Genomic DNA, 18,884 nt, shown 5'->3' on the forward strand with positions numbered 1-18,884 from the left:
AGGAGCTGTGATTTATTTGTAGTTATTTGTGAAATATACATGAAAAACTGGTCAAAGACTTTGGCTTCTGCTTAGATTGGTAGCTAATACAACAGTTGCTTTTGCTATTTGATAGGGTGTTTTGTTAATAATTCTTAAATTCTAGCTTTAGACAATGAGACTAGAGAAGCTCTTCAGAATACCTACAATCTGACCAGCGTGCTGGCAGGAGTGGTTCATCGAAGTTCTACGAATCTTAGTGACCCAGTCTTATTACAGGTAATAGGAACTAGTGCTTAATAATGTTTGGCTACTATTACATAGTATACATTATACTGTATGCATATAATAACTCTTTAAAAGCTCTATCTAAAATAATGTGTTGAGGGAAAGTTGGTCTTAGCTGTATATTTTATTTGCTGTATGAGGCTAGTATGACAGGATTTTAACACTGCATAGAGTTCTCTGTATCCTCTCTTTAATCTTGCTTGTCCCTCTCACCTGCTCGAATTAAAAAAAACAAAACAAAAAACCCACCAAACAAACAAAAAAACCCAAAACCTGTTTCTGAAATTATTTCAAGAAATCACTGCTTGAGACCTTGGAAGGTTATTTTCCAGTTGAGGTGTTTAGTTGTCCTAACGTTCATAACAAAACCCTGGAGACTTCTGTCTCATCAATACTTTGACAGGTAATTGTGAAGGAGTGAAAGGAAAGCTGTGGCTGCAAGTTCTCATGGAAGGTTTGCAGGGCATGTATGCCTCCTTCCCTCTGGTCAGTGCTATCTGCCAGTGAATGCAAGGGGGGGCTGTGCTAACGGAAGCTTACTTTTAGGACCCAAGTGCAGAAATTACTGGTTTTATGGGGTTTTTTAATTTTTTTTTTTAAGTGAACATGTGACATCTCCCAGTCTGACTTCACCAATTTTAACCTGTCCTTTCTGTGCATTTAACAGTAAAGTTTTCTTTACGTTTTAAAAATATGCACAGGTTTTCTCATATGTGGTTCTAAGCTTTCAGCAAATACTTGCTGGCTACCTGTGGTCACATCTCCTTCTGGAGAGAGAAAGCAGAAAATGAATTTGCTAGTAGTTCTGTTGCCCTTGAACTGTGGAAAAGCAGTCAAGCATCCAGTAAAGAAGACTTTTCTTATGGTTTGCATATTTCTCAAAGCGCTAGGTGTACCAGAAGACTTGGAGATCCAAGTGACTTGCCAGTCAGTGGGAGAGATTTTTGTGGTCACCAAATAGATCCAATTATATATGCCTTTAAGCTCTTATATCAGATATTTACATGGTGAGACTTTGTTTCAGCTGCTATCATATGCTGTGATTTTTGTCATGTTTGAGTATATTAACTTCACATTAACTCAGTTATGTGCCGAAAGAATGCTGTATGAAGGACTTTACTAGCATTAGATCTGTTGGCAATGTTTACAGCAAACCTGTTTTCCTATAAACATACTTTCTGCAAGAGGTTGCAAAGTGCTTTTTTGGATTTTGAGACTTCTAGATCTTTCAATAGGACAAAGTCCCTTTCTCACTGACAGAATGGAGAACTTGCTGATGAGGCAAAGGGGAGAATTGGATGGGCTAAAAAGGTAACTCCTCAGTCAAAACCTTATTAATCTGTCTGGGCTTTTAATAAGTACATCAGTGTGGTAGGATGTTACTCAATGTGCTTGCAGCAGCTCGTGTAATTGTTGTGTTAACATTACAGAGTCTGAAAATTAAGTTGTGGTGTCTTGTTATTTGTCCTTTCAGTTTCAGCTTTTGTAACTTGTAACATTCTTCAGAGAGATGCTATAGGAAAGAGATAAGTGAATAGCTTTTTATTTCCTCAGAGTATTCAGTTGCTGCAGAGGCTAACCTACAATGTTCCAGTCTTTTGCGCTGGTGCCAACATCGATGAATTAGTTTCGTTTCTACTGCATCATGTGTAAGTGTGTACTTGGTTGTCTTTTCTTGTGGGAAATATCTAGTGAAGTTTTTAAACTTTCTGAAGGCCATTAGCATATTGCGCTAACCTGGTCTCCAGAGTGAGCTGTAGCATTTTTGCTCTGAAGTCAACAGAGGTTTTTCTTTGAAAACCGTGTTGTTACAGATTGTCAAATGTAGTGATTGTAGGACTTTGGGTGATTTAATAGTAATTGGCCTCTTAGCCCACCCCACTGCGAGCAGGGAGCTAACAAAGAGAAAAGCCAGGAGAAAATTCATGCTTGTCATTAGGAGCAGACTTGTTGGATTAATACAGATTTTGTGCAAGTGTCCTTGTAAGAGGTTTAATGACTATTAAAAGCACCTGCAATAAGTGACCTTTGATGGCACTTGTCTCTGATACTGGGGGTTCTTTTCAGATGTACTCCGTTAAAAACTGCCCACACTGTGGGGATTGCAACCTGAATTTTGCTGTGCTTGGTGGAATGGTGTCTAATTAAAAAACAAAACCCTCCAAAAACCCAAAACAAAATAAGAAGTCACCCACCCCCTGCCCTACAATTTCTTGTAATTAAATTATGGATGCTTTAATAAAAACACCTTTATTTAAACTTGTGAACTTTTCTTTTAAGTCAATCCGCTGAAGATGAGTTAACGATACCATGTTTAGGACTCCTGGCAAATCTCTGTCGTCACAACTTACCTATTCAAACTCAGATAAAATCTTTGGTAAGAGTTTTGATTTTGTGGCATGATTCTCTGGCTTGAGGGCAAAAGACTGTTACTTGACAGGGTTATTACCTTAGTATTTCTTATGCGTTTTTTTTCGGCAATAATAGCCCTGACCTGCTTGTTCAGCAGAGTTGGTGGCTGTTTCTCCCATGTTGGAGAGAATAACCAGTAGAACGGGAAGCTGGTTATTCTCTTTCCTTCTCTACATTCCTGTGTTGTTGCATTAGCTTGTGTTATACATTCAGTTTCTGCAACTGTTCCCTGCAAATGAAAGGTGAATTTAAAATTTGAGTGTTCTTCCTTACAAAAACTAAATGTTGCTAACATATAAAGCCTTTAGTTGGATTTTTTGTAAGCTGCTCTTGACGTCAGGTCAGGGCCCTTAAATCCTCAAATATGCATCTATATCTGAGCTACTCAGTTCCTGTCTCTTCATAAATCAGTGCAAACATAACTTATTTTTTAATTCAGAAATACAAATTCATCTACATGGCAGTGAATGGTGTACTGTTTACCTTGGAAGAGAGGTAGGGAGGAAAGGAGGAACTGTTGTCAAATCCAGTCTCTGAGCAGAGAACAGATGGGGGTCAGTTTTCAGTGGTTATTTTCTATTAGAGACTTCAGCAAAATTACTTTCTCATCTTTCTTTAAAATTATGACGGAATTTCTTCCTTTTTTTTTTTTTTTTTTTTTCATTTTTCTTATACACGTTCAACAGAGAATTTAGTCGTTGACATCAACACCAGTATTGTACAGTAGAACACTAAAATAGTTTTCCTAGAGAACTGTTATCATTCTAATATATTTTTTGTTTTATTCATTATTTGTATGGCTTACTTATAAATATGTATCACCTGTAAGTCTGGTGTTTTTATAGAACAGAATAAAATTTATAATGCCTATGTTTCTCCTTTTTGCTTTAGAATAATGTGAAGAGTTTCTATCGTACCTTAATAAGTTTCCTGGCCCATAGTAGTTTGACTATGGTTGTGTTTGCCCTTTCAGTATTATCAAGCCTTACTTTAAATGAAGAAGTAGGAGAAAAAGTAAGTGATACTTTTGAAGTCTGTTCTATTCTTAAATTGTAGATAAAACTAATAGTCACACTGGCCAAATAAAATTCTAATTCCAGCTAGTTTTAATAAGCAAGAGACCCAGCAAAGTAAGTATGTGCCCATACGTAACATTCTTCTTCCTTTCAGCTCTTTCATGCTCGAAATATCCATCAGACATTTCAGTTAATATTCAATATTGTTGTAAATGGAGATGGTACTCTAACAAGAAAATACTCTGTTGATCTACTCATGGACCTTCTGAAGAACCCCAAAGTTGCAGATTATCTTACCAGGTATGACTTCTCTTAAAAGCACAGGATATTTTTCTGAAGCTCTTGTTCAGTTTCTTTGCTGTATGCTATTTGCATTCTGAACCAAGCATTGGAAGAAAATTCCCTAGATGCTTTTTGAATGTTACTACTTGATTATAACTGCTGCACCTGAAACTAAAGGATTTTTGTGTTATTAGTTTCACACAGAAGTGTGAATCAAAATCTGTTTCTTTCATTGTCACTTAGGAATATTTAATAGTGTGTTAGTAATTCTTTGTCTGGACAGTATCAGTAGTCACTCGACTTGATGAGTAGCCTGTATTATCTGGAAGTGGAATAGTATGGTTGAAGTTGTAATAATATTACTGGAGGGCATTACAGAGTAGCTCTGTGGAGAGCTTGACTAGTGGTTCTGCAAATTCAGTTAGCAGAATTTATTTGCTGAATTTCAATCTAAATCTAGCAGTAAAAATAGCTGGAAAATCTTGGCTTATTTTAAGCAATTTGCTTTCATTCTTAGAATATTTTTAAAGCTTAGTCTATTTTAAATAGAAATTACATTATCAAAACTATCCCTGTACTTGAAGTGTTTGGGGGTAAGAGGGAGAATAGAGCACTTGCATTCATCAGTCGGTATAAATGTCTGAGTGTGAAATTCCAATATTTTTTTTTTCTCCTCTATGTATGCTGTAGATATGAGCACTTTACCTCATGCCTTGGTCAAGTATTAGATCTTCTTCATGGAAGGGATCCTGATTCATCATTTAAGGTATTTATACTTTTTCAGCTTAAGAATAAGAGGGTAAAACTCCTAATCCAGTTCCACTTCTGTAGTCATATGTAGGTTCCTTGTGTACAAGGGCTCATAATGAAATACATTGTCTTCAGGACTCTTAAGTGACCTATGGTATTCACCAAGTTTATATTTTCTAGTTGTTCAAAAGGCTGTCAGGTTGAATTTGTAATGGTTGGGTTTTTCGCCAGACTACATGTGTCTGCTTTCAGGCAACAGACATAAAGGCAAAAAGCCAACATAAACACCTCTTGTGCTTTGGCTAATACGAAATTTGGGGGATGTACCAGAAATGCAATGTGTACCCCACTTCACCGGCTAAAACTTGAATTAATACTACTCAGACATTGAACTGATGATCAGGCAACCATGATGCGAATTTCAAAGACTTAGGAATAAGTTCTGTCGTATTAGTTGAACAAATTGATGCCACATTTGGTTAAAGAGTTAACCGTTACATTCAACTTTGTTTCACTACAACCTTATGTAAATGAAGCATTGGCTGTCTGTTGCTAAAGGCTAAAATATGAAATGTTGTGAACATATTTGGGCTAAATATATCTGTGAAACAAATCTTAAGCTTTTTTTAATGAATGTGTTTCACATCATAGTAAATAATAAATGCTAATGTCTCTGTGTATGTGATTTCTTGTTGTTTGTTGGTTTTATTTAGAAAGACGTATTGACAAGGAGCTTTCCAGCGTGCTTTCCTGTTTGTGTGCATCCATTCATGTCGCAGCATATTTTCCCTTCCATAGCTTTCTTCATTCTGGCTTTATATGCATTTCTACTGCTTATTAGATCACTAGCCAACAGTCATGCTTTTTTAAAAAAAAGAAGAGAAAGCAATACACTGAATACTGTCAGAAGCCTTCACCGGTCTAATGAACTGTGTTTCTGCTGCTGACTTGGCTTTAAGGAAAGAAAACTATTCTTCAGAAAACTTTAAAGTGCTAAAAGGAGTTGCATAGAACTTAACATATCTCTTTAGACTTGTGCTATGGGCGTTGCAATTTCTGTACAAGTACTTGATTTAAAAGCATTTGAACTCTCATTCACTTCACGCAGATCTTGGAGCTGCTGCTTGCCTTCTGTTCTGTGATAGAACTGCGTCATACCCTGCGGCAGGCAATACTGGAACCATCTGGCTTGCCAGTGTCTGGAAATACCAGATTTGTGACTCGCTCAAAGACTTTTGAACCATCTGTTGCACTGGTGCACTTGTCAAACCAGCCATTGGAAGGCTCTGAAGACTGTTCAGTTCTAGCATTGCAACTATTCAAAGAGATTTTTGAGGTACCAAGACTGATAATTGAGTTTAAGAGCTTCTTAGCAGCTATATTTTTAATTGATTTTAAACAATTGTTAGCATTTTACTTGAAAAATAGCATGCAAAAATATACCTGAAATAAAATATTCTTACTGTTTGAGAATTCCATGCTTTCTAAAAAAACTTTTCTTTTAAAAACATGCTATATTTTAGAAATATGTCTGTGTTGAAAGTTAAGTGGAAGATGTGGTAGTTCATAGTCATGAGGTAGATACAAAGCTATCAAAGAATGGCTTTCTAGTACTTGTAGAATTGAGGAAGTTTCTGCTGTTTCTGTGCTCTTTGTTAAACTTCGTCCTCTGTTATGATACTGATCAGCAGTCTTAAGACTCAGGTTTAAACCCAAAATAGCAAGAGGCTGGGAAATCTAGAAGACAGGCTGGTGGAGGAAGGGGTAGAGTAGGCTTCCTTGTTCCGTAGTTTTATACATTGACATAAAATACAATGTTTCTATTACAGGATGTTATTAACAGTGGGAACAGTGCCTCAGCTGAACACTTTGTGGATCTTTTGCTGCCTGTTCTTCTTGATCATCTTCAGATGCCAGAACAGATTGTGGATGAGCTATTAGTGAAGAAAAAGTGTCAAAGAGTAATCAAGGCTATTGATGTCCTGACAAATATCCTTTTTATGTGCCTATTGGCAGTTAATTTATTATTGCTCCACCGTGATGTTAGAAGAAATGTCCATCTTGGATCACTTTAATAGCTTTTAGACAATAACTGCCCTAATTTTATTTAGGACTGTCCATCTTGAAAGACCTTAAGTAGCTTTCTAATGCTGTGAAATTATTTTGTAATACAGTGGTGCAGGATAAAATGTGATGGCTATTCAACAGTATAGAAGCACTTTGCAGATCAAAAATGAAGATGAGTGTTTTCTGTTGAAATTGTAAGGGGAGTTTGGGTGGCCATTTTCTTGATCAGTATAGTATTTTTCCCTAGCTAAGTCAAGTGCAGGTCCCAGTTAAATATGATAGAAATTTAGATCAGTGGAATGATACAGTTTTACACTCCTGTTGGATTCCTTAGTGTCCACAGTGTCATGTAGCAAGGAGGACATGACTGCAGGATGTAGTCCTGCATCTAAGCTGAATTCTGTGAAGTCTCACTTCGCTCCTAGATAACTCGTCCTTGTATTAGGGACTGATTGTTCACTGCCTTTTGTTCATCATTTTTCTTTATGCCACTCATTTTATTGTGGTTTCCCTTAGTTTCCAAGTAATTTAATTGGTCAAGTATTTTAATGTTTTAATTGAAAAGTGAAGCTTGCTTGGCTTGTGAGTTAACCATGACTTAAGTAGTTTATGTAGTTGAGTTTTAAAAGCATTTTTGGAGGCACTTGTGCTTTGATACACTAACTTTTGTGTTCTTTATTATTGGAAAAAGTTGCCTTTTGGTGCCAATAGCACCAAAGTGTAGGTATACTAAGTTTATTCTTAACTCAGTCTACTGCTCTGTAGAGATGAAGTACTGAAAATGCATGCCTCAAAGGTACTGACTGCCAGCCAATGTATATCTCTAATAGAACACCAATTTACCTATAGTGGGATTGATACTGGTTTTGGGACAAAAGCTGTGGACTCTAAAATGTGGTGAGCACATAAATTTTATCTAAAATCTAATTTAGCAAGACTTGTATGAGAGTTGTGATGTTGTTCCAATGGAAAGTATATTGTAGTTGAAAGTACCATTTAAATGCATGTAAATCAATACTGGTTTTAAATCAAACTTAGCATTTTTGTGGCAATAGAAAGTAATGTTGCTGGTCAGTTCAATAAGTAAAACCTAGCTTAAACATTCAGATATTGTTTTCAGCATAACCTGGAGATCCACTTATGTAGAACAGTGACCTTAAGCCTCATGCAGTAGTTCAAACTTACCCAAGTTGAAGCTTACCGGAACTGCTTATGGCACCTCATTTTTCATTTTGATTTTATGCAAGAAGAGTTCAAAAATCACACATCAGTATGGGAGGGAATTATTGCACTGAAAATGGAATCTACATTCTTTCAGCTCAGTGTCATTAACCTGAATGTTGATATAACTAATAGTTATATGGCCAAAAACCAGCGAAATATAATGGAACCTATGATTAAACCCTCCTCACTTTCAACTTGAAAGTGGTTTTTTTTTTGGTCTTCACTGTTGCCATCCTTGGCATGCTGGAGAAGTTCAGCAGCATGTCCAAGGAATTCAGTGATTTCTCTTGGTATTGGCGTTGTTGCCTTACTAGACACGTTTAATTTCTTTATGAAGGTATTTATTAATTTTTTTTAAATTTACTGAATTTGTTTATCAGTGCTGATTTGACAAGCCTTTTTCTGCTGGGTTTTTTTCTCACCCACTTTGCTTTTCTATTTTTATGTTTAAAAGCAAACTTGCTGCTGATACTATTTTGAAAACACTTGATCTCATGAGCAGACTGAAGCAGCATGTACCTGGTATGGAGGTCAGCTTCTACAAAATCTTACAGGTATGACTTTAAAATGTCTTAAGAAACATATCTGTGAAGGAAGGTGTCACTGCACTACCATAGCTTAGTTCTGAATGGATTTGGATGCTTGTCTCTGAAGTGGTAAAACTTCTAGGAAAATATAGTCCCCTGGGCACAATTCTTAAAGGTTGTTTCATTGTTAGTTCTTCTAAAAGAGCAGTTTGCTTTTACTCCAATCATTTATTTCAGTAATGCCTGTGAAATCATACTTCGGCTGCCTAGTAAGTATTATCCTTTTAAGATTGCATTAGGACTGCAGTTTAAAGATGGCAAACTAGAAAAAAGTTATCACAACCATGTAATTATTTGTGAGGTTGGTTACTATTAAATATATATGTCTAATTTGTGACTTTGTGTAGTCAAAACAGTTTCTGGTAACTATTGGTCATACCTTAACAATTTACTTTGTTGATTGAAAAGTAATCCAGACAGTCAAACAGTTCATGCTGTTTTGGAGGGGTTTCTTTCAATAATGAGAATTATGTAATTTAATGGGTAGCAATCAGTGTTTCACAGTCCTCAGGAAATCCTTATAAAACTTAAGCTTGTGACCCTTTATCATGGAAATCAAGCACTTGAAAACTTGAAGCAATTAAGTAGCTTCTTTACCTGTTGCATTGGCTTTAATGGGAAAACATGTTTCTAAATACTCTGAAGTGTAAACTGTTTTTAAAATTTCTTCTCTTCCATTGACTTCAGGCTCAGAAACTTAGAAGGGCAAACTTTAAGAAGGTAGCTTAAGTTTTGAATAAAACACTTCTGTGCTCACGGGCTTTAATAGTGTGACGGCTGGGTGGTTTGGGTTTTTTTGTTGTTGTTGACTGTTATATCTTGTTTTGACCGAAGCAGTTTCTTTTTTAGGATCAACGCTTGATTATGCCTTTGACGTTTGCTTTAACATCAGACCACAGAGAGCAAGTCCAAGTGGGACTTAAAATATTGTTTGAGGCTGCACCCTTACCAGATTTTCCTGCCATAGTGTAAGTTTATTTTTGTGATAGTCTAGTAGGATTTGACATTTTTATGGGCTTAGTGATATTCATGTTTCTTGGTATATTACTTTTGGTTCATCAGAGACAGAAAAATTTTTTTAGAAAAAATTGTCTTGTTTCTTCTTTATCTGCACTTAAGAGACAGTAGTGATCTTGGAGGCCAGAGGAAGTAGTTCAAATGCTGACGGTATTCAATTAACATCAGATCCTAGAGAGCATAGTAGTAACTGACTTCTGTCCTTCAGGGTTCTTTTGTATGAAGTCTGTGCTTGCAACTTACTAATTGGAGTGCATCTAATATTCTGACTGTCAGATTTCTCTCTCTACTGAACTTTGTCAGACACATCACTCTTCAGTTCCTAAAGCTTTGCTTACCCTTTTGCAGTAACTTCCAAGAAAGAACAGAATAGGATAAGACACAGGCAGATGGTAGTTCAGGTAGTATTTAAGGTGGCCTAAATAGGGGAAAAAGTATTGAGAAACTATTTGATGGAGTCCTTATTTCTGTAGACGTAATAAAATAGGAAAAACCGTCACAGTCTTTGCAACCTAGAAAACCAATGTGACACTTCTTCCCTTTTTGTTAGCAGAGCTTTTTAAAAACAAAAATGGGAATTGTTTGAAAGGACTTCCAAATTGGATGCCTTTTTGGCATTTGAGCTGCTTTTCTCGAGTGAAAGATTTATAACATAACTAGTTAATGTTGGAACAGTGACTGCATTACTACTTATACGGAGGGGGGGAAAAGTAAAGGAAGATGACCTAACCAAATCGTGGTAATTTGCTTCACTGTGGCTTTTTGGTTGTTTTTGAGAAAGCTTGTGAAGTTAGTGGCATGTACAGGAACTTTAAACAACAAATAAACAAAAAATCCCCACACCCTAGGGAATCGTACTCTTTTCTATCATAACCCCAAAACAGGCCAGTGATAAGAACACAGTAATAAGTCTAAAACTGTGTTCATCCTGAAAACATCAGTGCTGTTTTTATGATTACCAAGTAGTACTACATATCAATAATATCAATATATCTAGTTAGCTGTAGACTTCAGGAGAGAAATACAGAGTGGGTGCTGGGGGTAGGGTATGTTAAGTAGAAGAATGTCTGTAAAACCATCAAAATGGGTACAAAATAAATTTTGAAAGCTGAAGCACCAACCCAAATAGGGTTTCAGAAGAGGTATGCAGCTCTGGAGCTCTGAGGCTACAGGGAGTGCTTGGGATCTCTTACTAAGGCTGGGCCAGTAGGAGGTGGTCTTCTAGCCGACAGCAGGTGTGCAGTTGCTGAGGATTTGTGGTGCCAAGTAAAGGAGCTGCAGGAGGTCATCAGAAATGATGAAGAGGAGATTGACCAGATCCTTCTTCAAGACCTTCAGGTTCAAGTGTCTGAGACTCCAGATGTACCAAAGAAGGGGCAGACAGAATCTATGCCTACTGGGTTGGGAAATGGAGACTCCTATGATGGCGATGGCTGGAAGCCATGGGGGCACAGGTGTGATATTCCCCTTGATTCCACCAGGGAGAGGGGAAGGGCTTGAGGAGAGAGAAGTGGACAGATTCTGTAGGTCAACAATTGGTTGTGCAACCAGTGTTGGAAACAGTTTTGGTTTGGTTTCCATGACCATGAGACTCAAGATCAAGGACTGGCCAACATGCTGAGGAGACCTTTAAACTAAAAGTGACAAGGGAGGGGAAAAGATGACCAACAATCAAGTGAGGAAGTGGTAGAATGGGTTGAATGGTGTCATGGTTTAATCGCAGCCAGCAGCTAAACACCATGCAGCTGCTCACTCATTTCCCCCACCACGTGGGATGGGGGAGAGAATCAGGGGGGGAAAAAAAAAAAAAAAAAAAAAGTAAAACTCATGGGTTGACATAAGAATGGTTTAATAGAACAGAAAAGAAGAAACTAATACTGATAATAACACTAATAAAATGACAATAGTAATAATAAAAGGATTGGAATATACAAGTGATGCACAATACAATTGCTCACCACCTGCCAACTAATGCCTGGTTAGTTCACAAGCAGTGATTTTGCCCCCCTCCCCACCTCCCCCCAGTTTATATACTAGATGTGATGTCACATGGTATGGAATACCCCGTTGGCCACTTCGGGTGAGCTGCCCTGGCTGTGTCCCCTCCCAACTGCTTGTGCCCCTCCAGCCTTCTTGTTGGCTGGGCATCAGAAGCTGAAAAATTCTTGACTTTAGTGTACACATTACTTAGCAACACCTGAAAACATCAGTGTTATTAACATTCTTCTCATACCTAACTCAAACATAGTACTATACTACCTACTAGGAAGACAATTAACTCTATCCCAGCTGAAACCAGGACAGTTGGAAAACAAAGCGTTTGGGTTTATGTGAACAGGAAGAACTGTACAATCAACACAATAGAGCTAAAGCTGGGTCACCCCAATATGCACATAAATAAGAGATTGCCTACAGGATAGTATTGGGGAAAAGCCCTCATACTCTTCCTGGGAGATCAGTGAGGTGGGGTTCCTCTCTGAAATGCCTGCAAAATAATGCACACAGCATTTGAGAAGAAACAGGAGAAACTGGAAGTCTGCATGCAGTTACAGGGCTATGGAATCACAAGAGCTGTGATGGGATGACTCACATGACTGGAGTGCTGCAATGGATGCATACAGAATCTTCAGGAATGATGAGCCAGAAGGGTGAGGAAGGAGAGTTGCCCTTTTTATGAGAGAGCAGAGGGAAGGTATGGAACTCTCCCTTGGGACAGATAAACCAGCTGAGTGAGTTCTGATTAGGAGGCAGACCAAAATGGGCAACATTGTAGTGGGTGTCTGCTGCAGACTGCTGGATCGGAAAAAAGTAGTAGATGAAGCTTTTAGACAACTGTAAGAAGCCTCACATTCACAGACTGTGGTCCTTGTAGGAGACTTTAGCCACCTTGGTATCTGCTGAAGAGGTAACACAGTAGGGCACCAGCAATCCAGGAGGTTTCTGAAGCACTTTGATGAACGTTTCCTAACACAGAGGATTGAAGAGCAGATGATAGAAGACATCCTGCTGGACCTGATTGCTTACAAACAGGGAAGAACTGTTTGGGGATGTGAAGATCAGTGACATCCTTGGTTGCAGTGACCATGAGATGGTGATGCTCAAGTTCCTGAGAGGAGGGAGCAGGGCAAAAAGTTGGAACACAACCCTGGACTTCAGGAGAGCAGATCTTGGTCTCTTTCATGATCTGCTTGGAAGAATGTCATGGGATACAGCCCCGGGGAGAAGAGGGGCCAAGAACAGCTGGTTGATTTTGTTGTTGTTGTTGTTTTTATTTTTTTCTCACCTCCTGCCCCATCCCCTTCACCCCTCCTCAGCAAAGGATCATTTTCTTCAAGGCCTTAATGGTCCATCCCATTCCAACGAGCAAAAAAATCAAACAAACATGGCAGGAGGCCTGCAAGGAGTGCTTGACAAAATTCAAATATAAAAAGGAAGCATGCAAGAGGTGGAAGCAGAGACAGATGACCTGGGAGGAAGATAAAGTGTCCCAATATACAGGGATGGGGTTAGAAAAGCCAGAGCTCACCTGGAGTTGAACCTGGTGACAGACGTGAAGGGCAACAAGAAAGACTTCTACCAGTATGCCAGCAGCAAAAGACAGTATGCCTTTCTGCTGAATGGGGCAGGGGAACTGGTGACAAAGGACATGGAAAAGTTTGATATACTCAATGCCATGTTCACCTTGGTCTTCACTGATATGATTTGCCTTTCGGAATCATAGGTCCCTGAGAGCAATGGGAAAGTCTAGAGGAAGGAAGACTTACCCTGCGTGGCAGAGGATCAGGTTATGGAACATTTAAACAAACTGAACACACAGAAGTCCATGACACCTGACAGGATGTACCCATGAGTGCTTAGTGAGTTGGCTGATGTCATTGCAAGGCCACCCCAGATTATCTTTGAAAAATCATGGTGATTGGGAGAGGTTCATGAGGACTAGAAGAAAGCAAATATAACTTCTGTCTTCAAGAATGGCAAAGATGGTCAATAGCACCCTGGACTGCATTAGGAAGAGTACTGCTGGAAGGTCGAAGGAGGTGATCATTCCCCTCTGCTCAGCTGTGGCGAGACCACATCTGGAGTGGCGTGTCCAGGTCTGGGCTCCCCAGTACAAGAGATACAAACATACTAGAGTGAGTCTAGTGAAGGGCCATTAAGATGTTTGAGGGATGAGTGTGTCTCGTACAAAGTGAGACTGAGGGAGCTGGGATTGTTTAGTTTTGAGAAGACTTGGCAGGGGATCTTATCAATGTATATAAAAGTCTGTGGAAATGAACTAAGAAGATGGAGCCAGAGTCTTCTCAGTGGTATCCATTGACAGGACAAGAAGTAGGTACAAACTGAAATATAAGAAAAAAAAAATACCTTTTTAATTTCTTTAAATGTATTAAAAACAAAACAAAACACTTTTACTATAAGGGGAATAAAACACTGAAAAGGTTGTCAAGAGAAGTTGTGTAGAGTCTTCATCCTTTGAGACAGACAAAACTACTGGATGTAGTCCTGGGCAACCTGCTTAGAGCAGGGGAGTTGAACTAGATGATCTCTAGAGGTCCCTTTCAACCTCAACTATTCTATGATCACATGATTTTGTGGATATAGGAAACATTTTTATAATGGCCAGTAAGAAATAGTGTGGCTGGAAGAATGATGGATCTGTACAATGCAATATGCCCAGAGTTGTACAATGGAATAACCAAACAACTTGTGTATTTAAAAATGGACTCTGTTCACTTAGGAATCAATTGAGACAGCACTTCAGTGAAGTGTTTGGTATAACTTAGTAACTAAGGAATTTATCTAGAAGAAAAGATTTTTGAGTGGTGCCTCAGAAATCAGCTCTTTTCACTTACCATTCTCTCTGATTTGAAACATGTCATTAGTAGCTGCCTCAAAAATACCAACCTCAAGTAACATACAGACACTGGAATATAGGTACTGTAATTACTTCTGTCTAAGCTTTTGTGTTCTCTTCCCTGTACAAATTTTAACCGATTGTACTTTTACCTGCATACTTAAATTTTGGTTAAAACTTACAAAATGAAACGTGTGGTACTCAATATAATATGTAAAATAGCATCACAGACAAGGAAAAACTAAGGTTTATTGGTAGCACTCTGCCTTTTCATGATTTAATCTTCTTATTTTTACACCTCATACCTTCTCAATCTTCCTACTTACAAACAGTGGCCTAGTTAAGTTGAATAATGACATGTGAAATAACCTGTTTCTCAGGCTAATAAGGGACAGATGATCTGTTCTGCCCTTTCTGGTGTGATACTGCATTTCTTTCTAAAGGTTAGCCATGACAGGCTTTCTCTTTTCTTTTCTTTTTTTTTGTTTTTTTTATTTTTTGGTTTTGTTCTACTTTCTGTATCTCTGGACAGTTTGGGCACATGTCTGATACTACATCTTAATGTTGTGTGATAATGCAAATGTGACTGTTCTGTAATCTGTTTCCAGTGTAAGGGAAGTTGATTATGTTATGAAATTGTTCTCATCTTCAATTCTTGCAATGGTATTTGTAGCAGGTTATTTCATTATGGCCTTTATGTTTATATAGGCTTGGTGAAAGCATTGCGGCAAATAATGCTTACAGACAACAAGAAACAGAGCATGCATCAAAAAGAATCCAAATGCAGTCACCCATGACCAACGTTACTTCGGTGAGGTCCTGTCCTTCAAGTGATGGATCCACAACTTCAAATATTCAGGAATTAATACAAAAACTTCATTCTGGATTACAGGCTAGTAGAATTTATATACACTTGTTAAATATATGACACTTTTTTTTGGGGGGGGGGGGGCGGAAATTAAAGTCCAAGTGTCAGGCTATAGCACATGTATCAGATTCCTACCTATTTAGAATGTGTTCCTTTTATTGAGCTCCTGAGCAGAATTCAATAATAATTCTTTGTGCTACTTCAGAAGCTGGGCTCCTTATTGAGATCCCTTTCTCCGGTGGGGTTGCCCACACTCTTCTAGTTGTTAGATGTGGAGACAGGTGTCAGATATAGTCACAACTGCTTAGACTTGCTGGGACACTTACAAGGAGCCTTCTCCCCCTGCTTCCTAAGATATAGCCTGTGATAAAATAGAGATCATATACTGCTTTAGAAGAGTATGGTGCATTTCTTATATGCCTAAACACGCATACGAACATTTTCCTTTTCTTGCCTGTAGCTGACTCTAGTATTTGTGGCCTTCTTGGAAAGGCACTGTTATTACTTCAGAAGAAAGTTTTTGCTTCCCTCTGCAGCAATATGCATTATGAATGAGATGCTCAAACAGGCACCACATATAGCGTGCTTCTTTGTGGGCCATGCTGTCAGATACTAGCTATATTTCCTCTTTCTTTTTTCTGTTCAAAGCAAGTTAATTGCTTTGTAGCTGCTTTAGACTGAGTGATGAATCTGAATGGTTGCTTCTATTTTCTTTTGGCTTAAAAGAACAGTATGCAAATTGGGAAAACAAACAGAATGTGCTTGATAACAGCTTGATATCTGTATTAGTGGCATTGCCTCCAGCCTTAGCTTTGCAATGGTCCTCCCTCTTGTAACAGATAAGAATGAAACTCGGCAAGCTACCAGTTCCAGGCAGCTGCTAGCATAATAGTGAAAAAGGTCGAGTGAGTCTTCATTGGCTTACTTCGTACTCTGCCATGGGATGCTCCCATTGATCATCCTTTTGAGGCCGCACACAACAGTCTGTAGGTGCATTGCTGTGTATATATCAATGTAAGTCAAAGCAGCCACAGGTGCCTAACAGCACTTGTGCAGCACCTTCCAGTAATGTGACAGATTGTAAAACTGCTTCAATTTTTGAGGGGAGAAATTGAGTGAATCTTTTCTTAGACCTTCTAATTAGTAGAACTTTCCTTTAAAAATGAATATACACACTCACTTTAAAATATGCAGTACTTCATCTCTGTGTGTGTTCTGTATGTTATATGAAGCTCAAATGTGTGTTAAAACATAATTGAGAAAACACTTTTAGTAGTATTACTGTACAGAGAGAGGGAAGGGAACTTACAGAAACTTTTCTTATAGTAGTAATATCTAAAAGGACATAGAGATTAGAGGTTTGGAAGCAGGAAAAGAAACTACTTGTTTCCAACTTTAGGGACAGGAAAATGAGCTGAGAACTGGAGCCATGCAGGGGCTACTGTTAATATGCAAAGAAATTCTTACATAATGGTTCAAAATGGTGCAGAGATGGTAGGTGTTCATTGTATGAACAGCTGGGATAGCTTGTACTTGGTAATGTATCAGCATTTATGAACAGCTGCTCAAAACTGCTGTTATAGTAGCACTGCCTAAGAAAAAATATCCTGAAATCACCAAGTAGCATTCTCACTTGACTCAGGCATATATTTTAATAAACACTTAGGACTTGTACCATATATGGTAAATTTCCTCTAGTAAGTCAGTGGATTAACATAGTAAGTTCTGTTCTGGATAGTATCCTTTCAGAACAACTTACCTGGGCCTTTTCTGATAATCTGTATGTTGAGAAGGCCGTGGAGTATGAACAGAGATTTTTAGCCATATGTATTTCATGCTGTTAATACTAGGCCAAATTACTTTAGGTGTCCTATGAGAGGACTGCTAATTCTCCAGCAAAGATTAGACCAAGGGGAACCATTTTAGAGTGGTGATGTTACCTTTTCATAGTGCTGGACTGATAGTCTTCTGCAGATGAATCCTATTCAGCTTAAGTAGTTCAATTATTCACAAACTTTCCACAAAGAGTCAGGTGGATGCATTTGAGCAGTCTCAGACATAAGAACTCAAAAAGCTAGTGGACAAGTGGAGTTCACAAAACTACTGCGCTCTTTAGGCCCACGTTACCTATCTAAGTAAATACCAATTTACAGTAGCAGTAATTGGAAAACATTTCCACAGATGAAGGAGCCATTCACTGATATGAGGATATCTGACATAATGGATGTCTATGAGCAGAAGCTGTCGGCGTTAGCAGTGAGTACAACCTAATGTGTATGGGTACATTGCTGTCTGTACATTCAGAAAATGTTAATGAAAAATGTTCTTCCTATGTACAGTCTAAAGAAACTAGGCTGCAAGACCTTTTAGAAGCAAAGACATTAGCTCTGGCTCAGGCGGATAGGCTTATGGCTCAGTACCGATGTCAGAGAGCCCAGGCTGAGTCCGAGGTAAGTAGCAGGAGCTTCCTTCTGGGACTCTGAGGTGGGGCTGAGTAATAATTGTCTGGGTAGCTTTAACTGTGATTACATGTGTAGAAACTATACAGCTTAACTGTAAGCTATGCTTGCAAGTTAGGGCAGTCTTAATTTTTATCATAAACACCCTGTTTTCCTCTGGATTGTTCTTTAGCGCAGTTTTCTTTTAATGTCCTTTCCCCTATAGGAAGTCAACAAAACAAACCTACTGTATTGATTATCGTTTGTTAACCATTAGTGTTAATTTAATGGTAGTAATCTTGAAAATTAATAAAGCCACTTACTAGAATCCTATATAGAATTTGCTGGTATATGAAGAACTGTTTCCTGTTTGTGCCTTTTAATCACTTGTCAAAGATGAACTTTCAAATAAAGCTTGCTTCCATGGGGTATATATTTGAGGTGTTGTGTCTTAACCCCAGCTGGCAACTAAGCACCACGCAGCCGCTCACTCACTTCCTCACAGTGGGATAGGGGAGAGAATCAGAAGGGTAAAAGCAAGAAAACTCATGGGCTGAAATAAAGACAGTTTAATAGGTAAAGCGAAAGCCACACCCACAAGCAAAGCAAAACAAGGAATTCATTCACTACTTCCCATTGGCAGCCAGGTGTTCAGTCATCTCCAGGGAAGCAGGTGTCCATCACGCGTGGTGGTGACTTGGGAAGACAAATGCCATCAGTCCAAACATCCCCCCCCTTTCTCCTTTCTTCCCCCAGCTTTATATGCTGGGCATGACATCATATGGTCTGGAATACCCCTTTGGCCAGTTTGGGTCAGCTGTCCTGGCTGTGTCCCCTCCCAACTGCTTGTGCCCCTCCAGCCTTCTCTCTGGCTGGGCATGAGAAGCTGAAAAATCCTTGACTTCGTCTAAACACTACTTAGCAACAACTGAAAACATCAGTGTGTTACCAACATTCTTCTCATACTGAATCCAAAACATAACACGATACCAGCTACTAGAAAGAAAAAAACTCTACTCCAGCCAAAACCACGGCAGGTGTGCATTGAAAACTGGGAATCATTTCTATTTTTTAAAGGTTATAATAAAGATTGGGCTACAG

General features: G+C 38.6%; 1 protein-coding gene across 2 annotated transcripts in view; it reads left to right on the top strand.

Annotated features, from left to right (window-relative positions):
• The window catches only part of CIP2A (cellular inhibitor of PP2A), a 30,701-nt gene that overhangs the window by 3,391 nt on the left and 8,426 nt on the right, over positions 1-18,884 (top strand). The window contains exons 3-16 of one of the 2 annotated variants that reach the window (XM_075034112.1): positions 146-258; positions 1,822-1,916; positions 2,548-2,644; positions 3,571-3,693; positions 3,850-3,995; positions 4,668-4,743; positions 5,836-6,063; positions 6,557-6,716; positions 7,550-7,691; positions 8,473-8,572; positions 9,455-9,573; positions 15,186-15,369; positions 17,527-17,601; positions 17,685-17,795. In XM_075034112.1, coding sequence (XP_074890213.1) covers positions 146-258; positions 1,822-1,916; positions 2,548-2,644; positions 3,571-3,693; positions 3,850-3,995; positions 4,668-4,743; positions 5,836-6,063; positions 6,557-6,716; positions 7,550-7,691; positions 8,473-8,572; positions 9,455-9,573; positions 15,186-15,369; positions 17,527-17,601; positions 17,685-17,795 — 1,769 coding nt within the window. The remainder of the gene's footprint in view (positions 1-145; positions 259-1,821; positions 1,917-2,547; positions 2,645-3,570; positions 3,694-3,849; positions 3,996-4,667; positions 4,744-5,835; positions 6,064-6,556; positions 6,717-7,549; positions 7,692-8,472; positions 8,573-9,454; positions 9,574-15,185; positions 15,370-17,526; positions 17,602-17,684; positions 17,796-18,884) is intronic. The other variant, XM_075034113.1, reaches the window with a different exon arrangement.

The sequence above is a fragment of the Buteo buteo genome, chromosome 8 (genome assembly GCF_964188355.1).
Source record: "Buteo buteo chromosome 8, bButBut1.hap1.1, whole genome shotgun sequence".
Classification (NCBI taxonomy): Eukaryota; Metazoa; Chordata; class Aves; order Accipitriformes; family Accipitridae; genus Buteo; species Buteo buteo.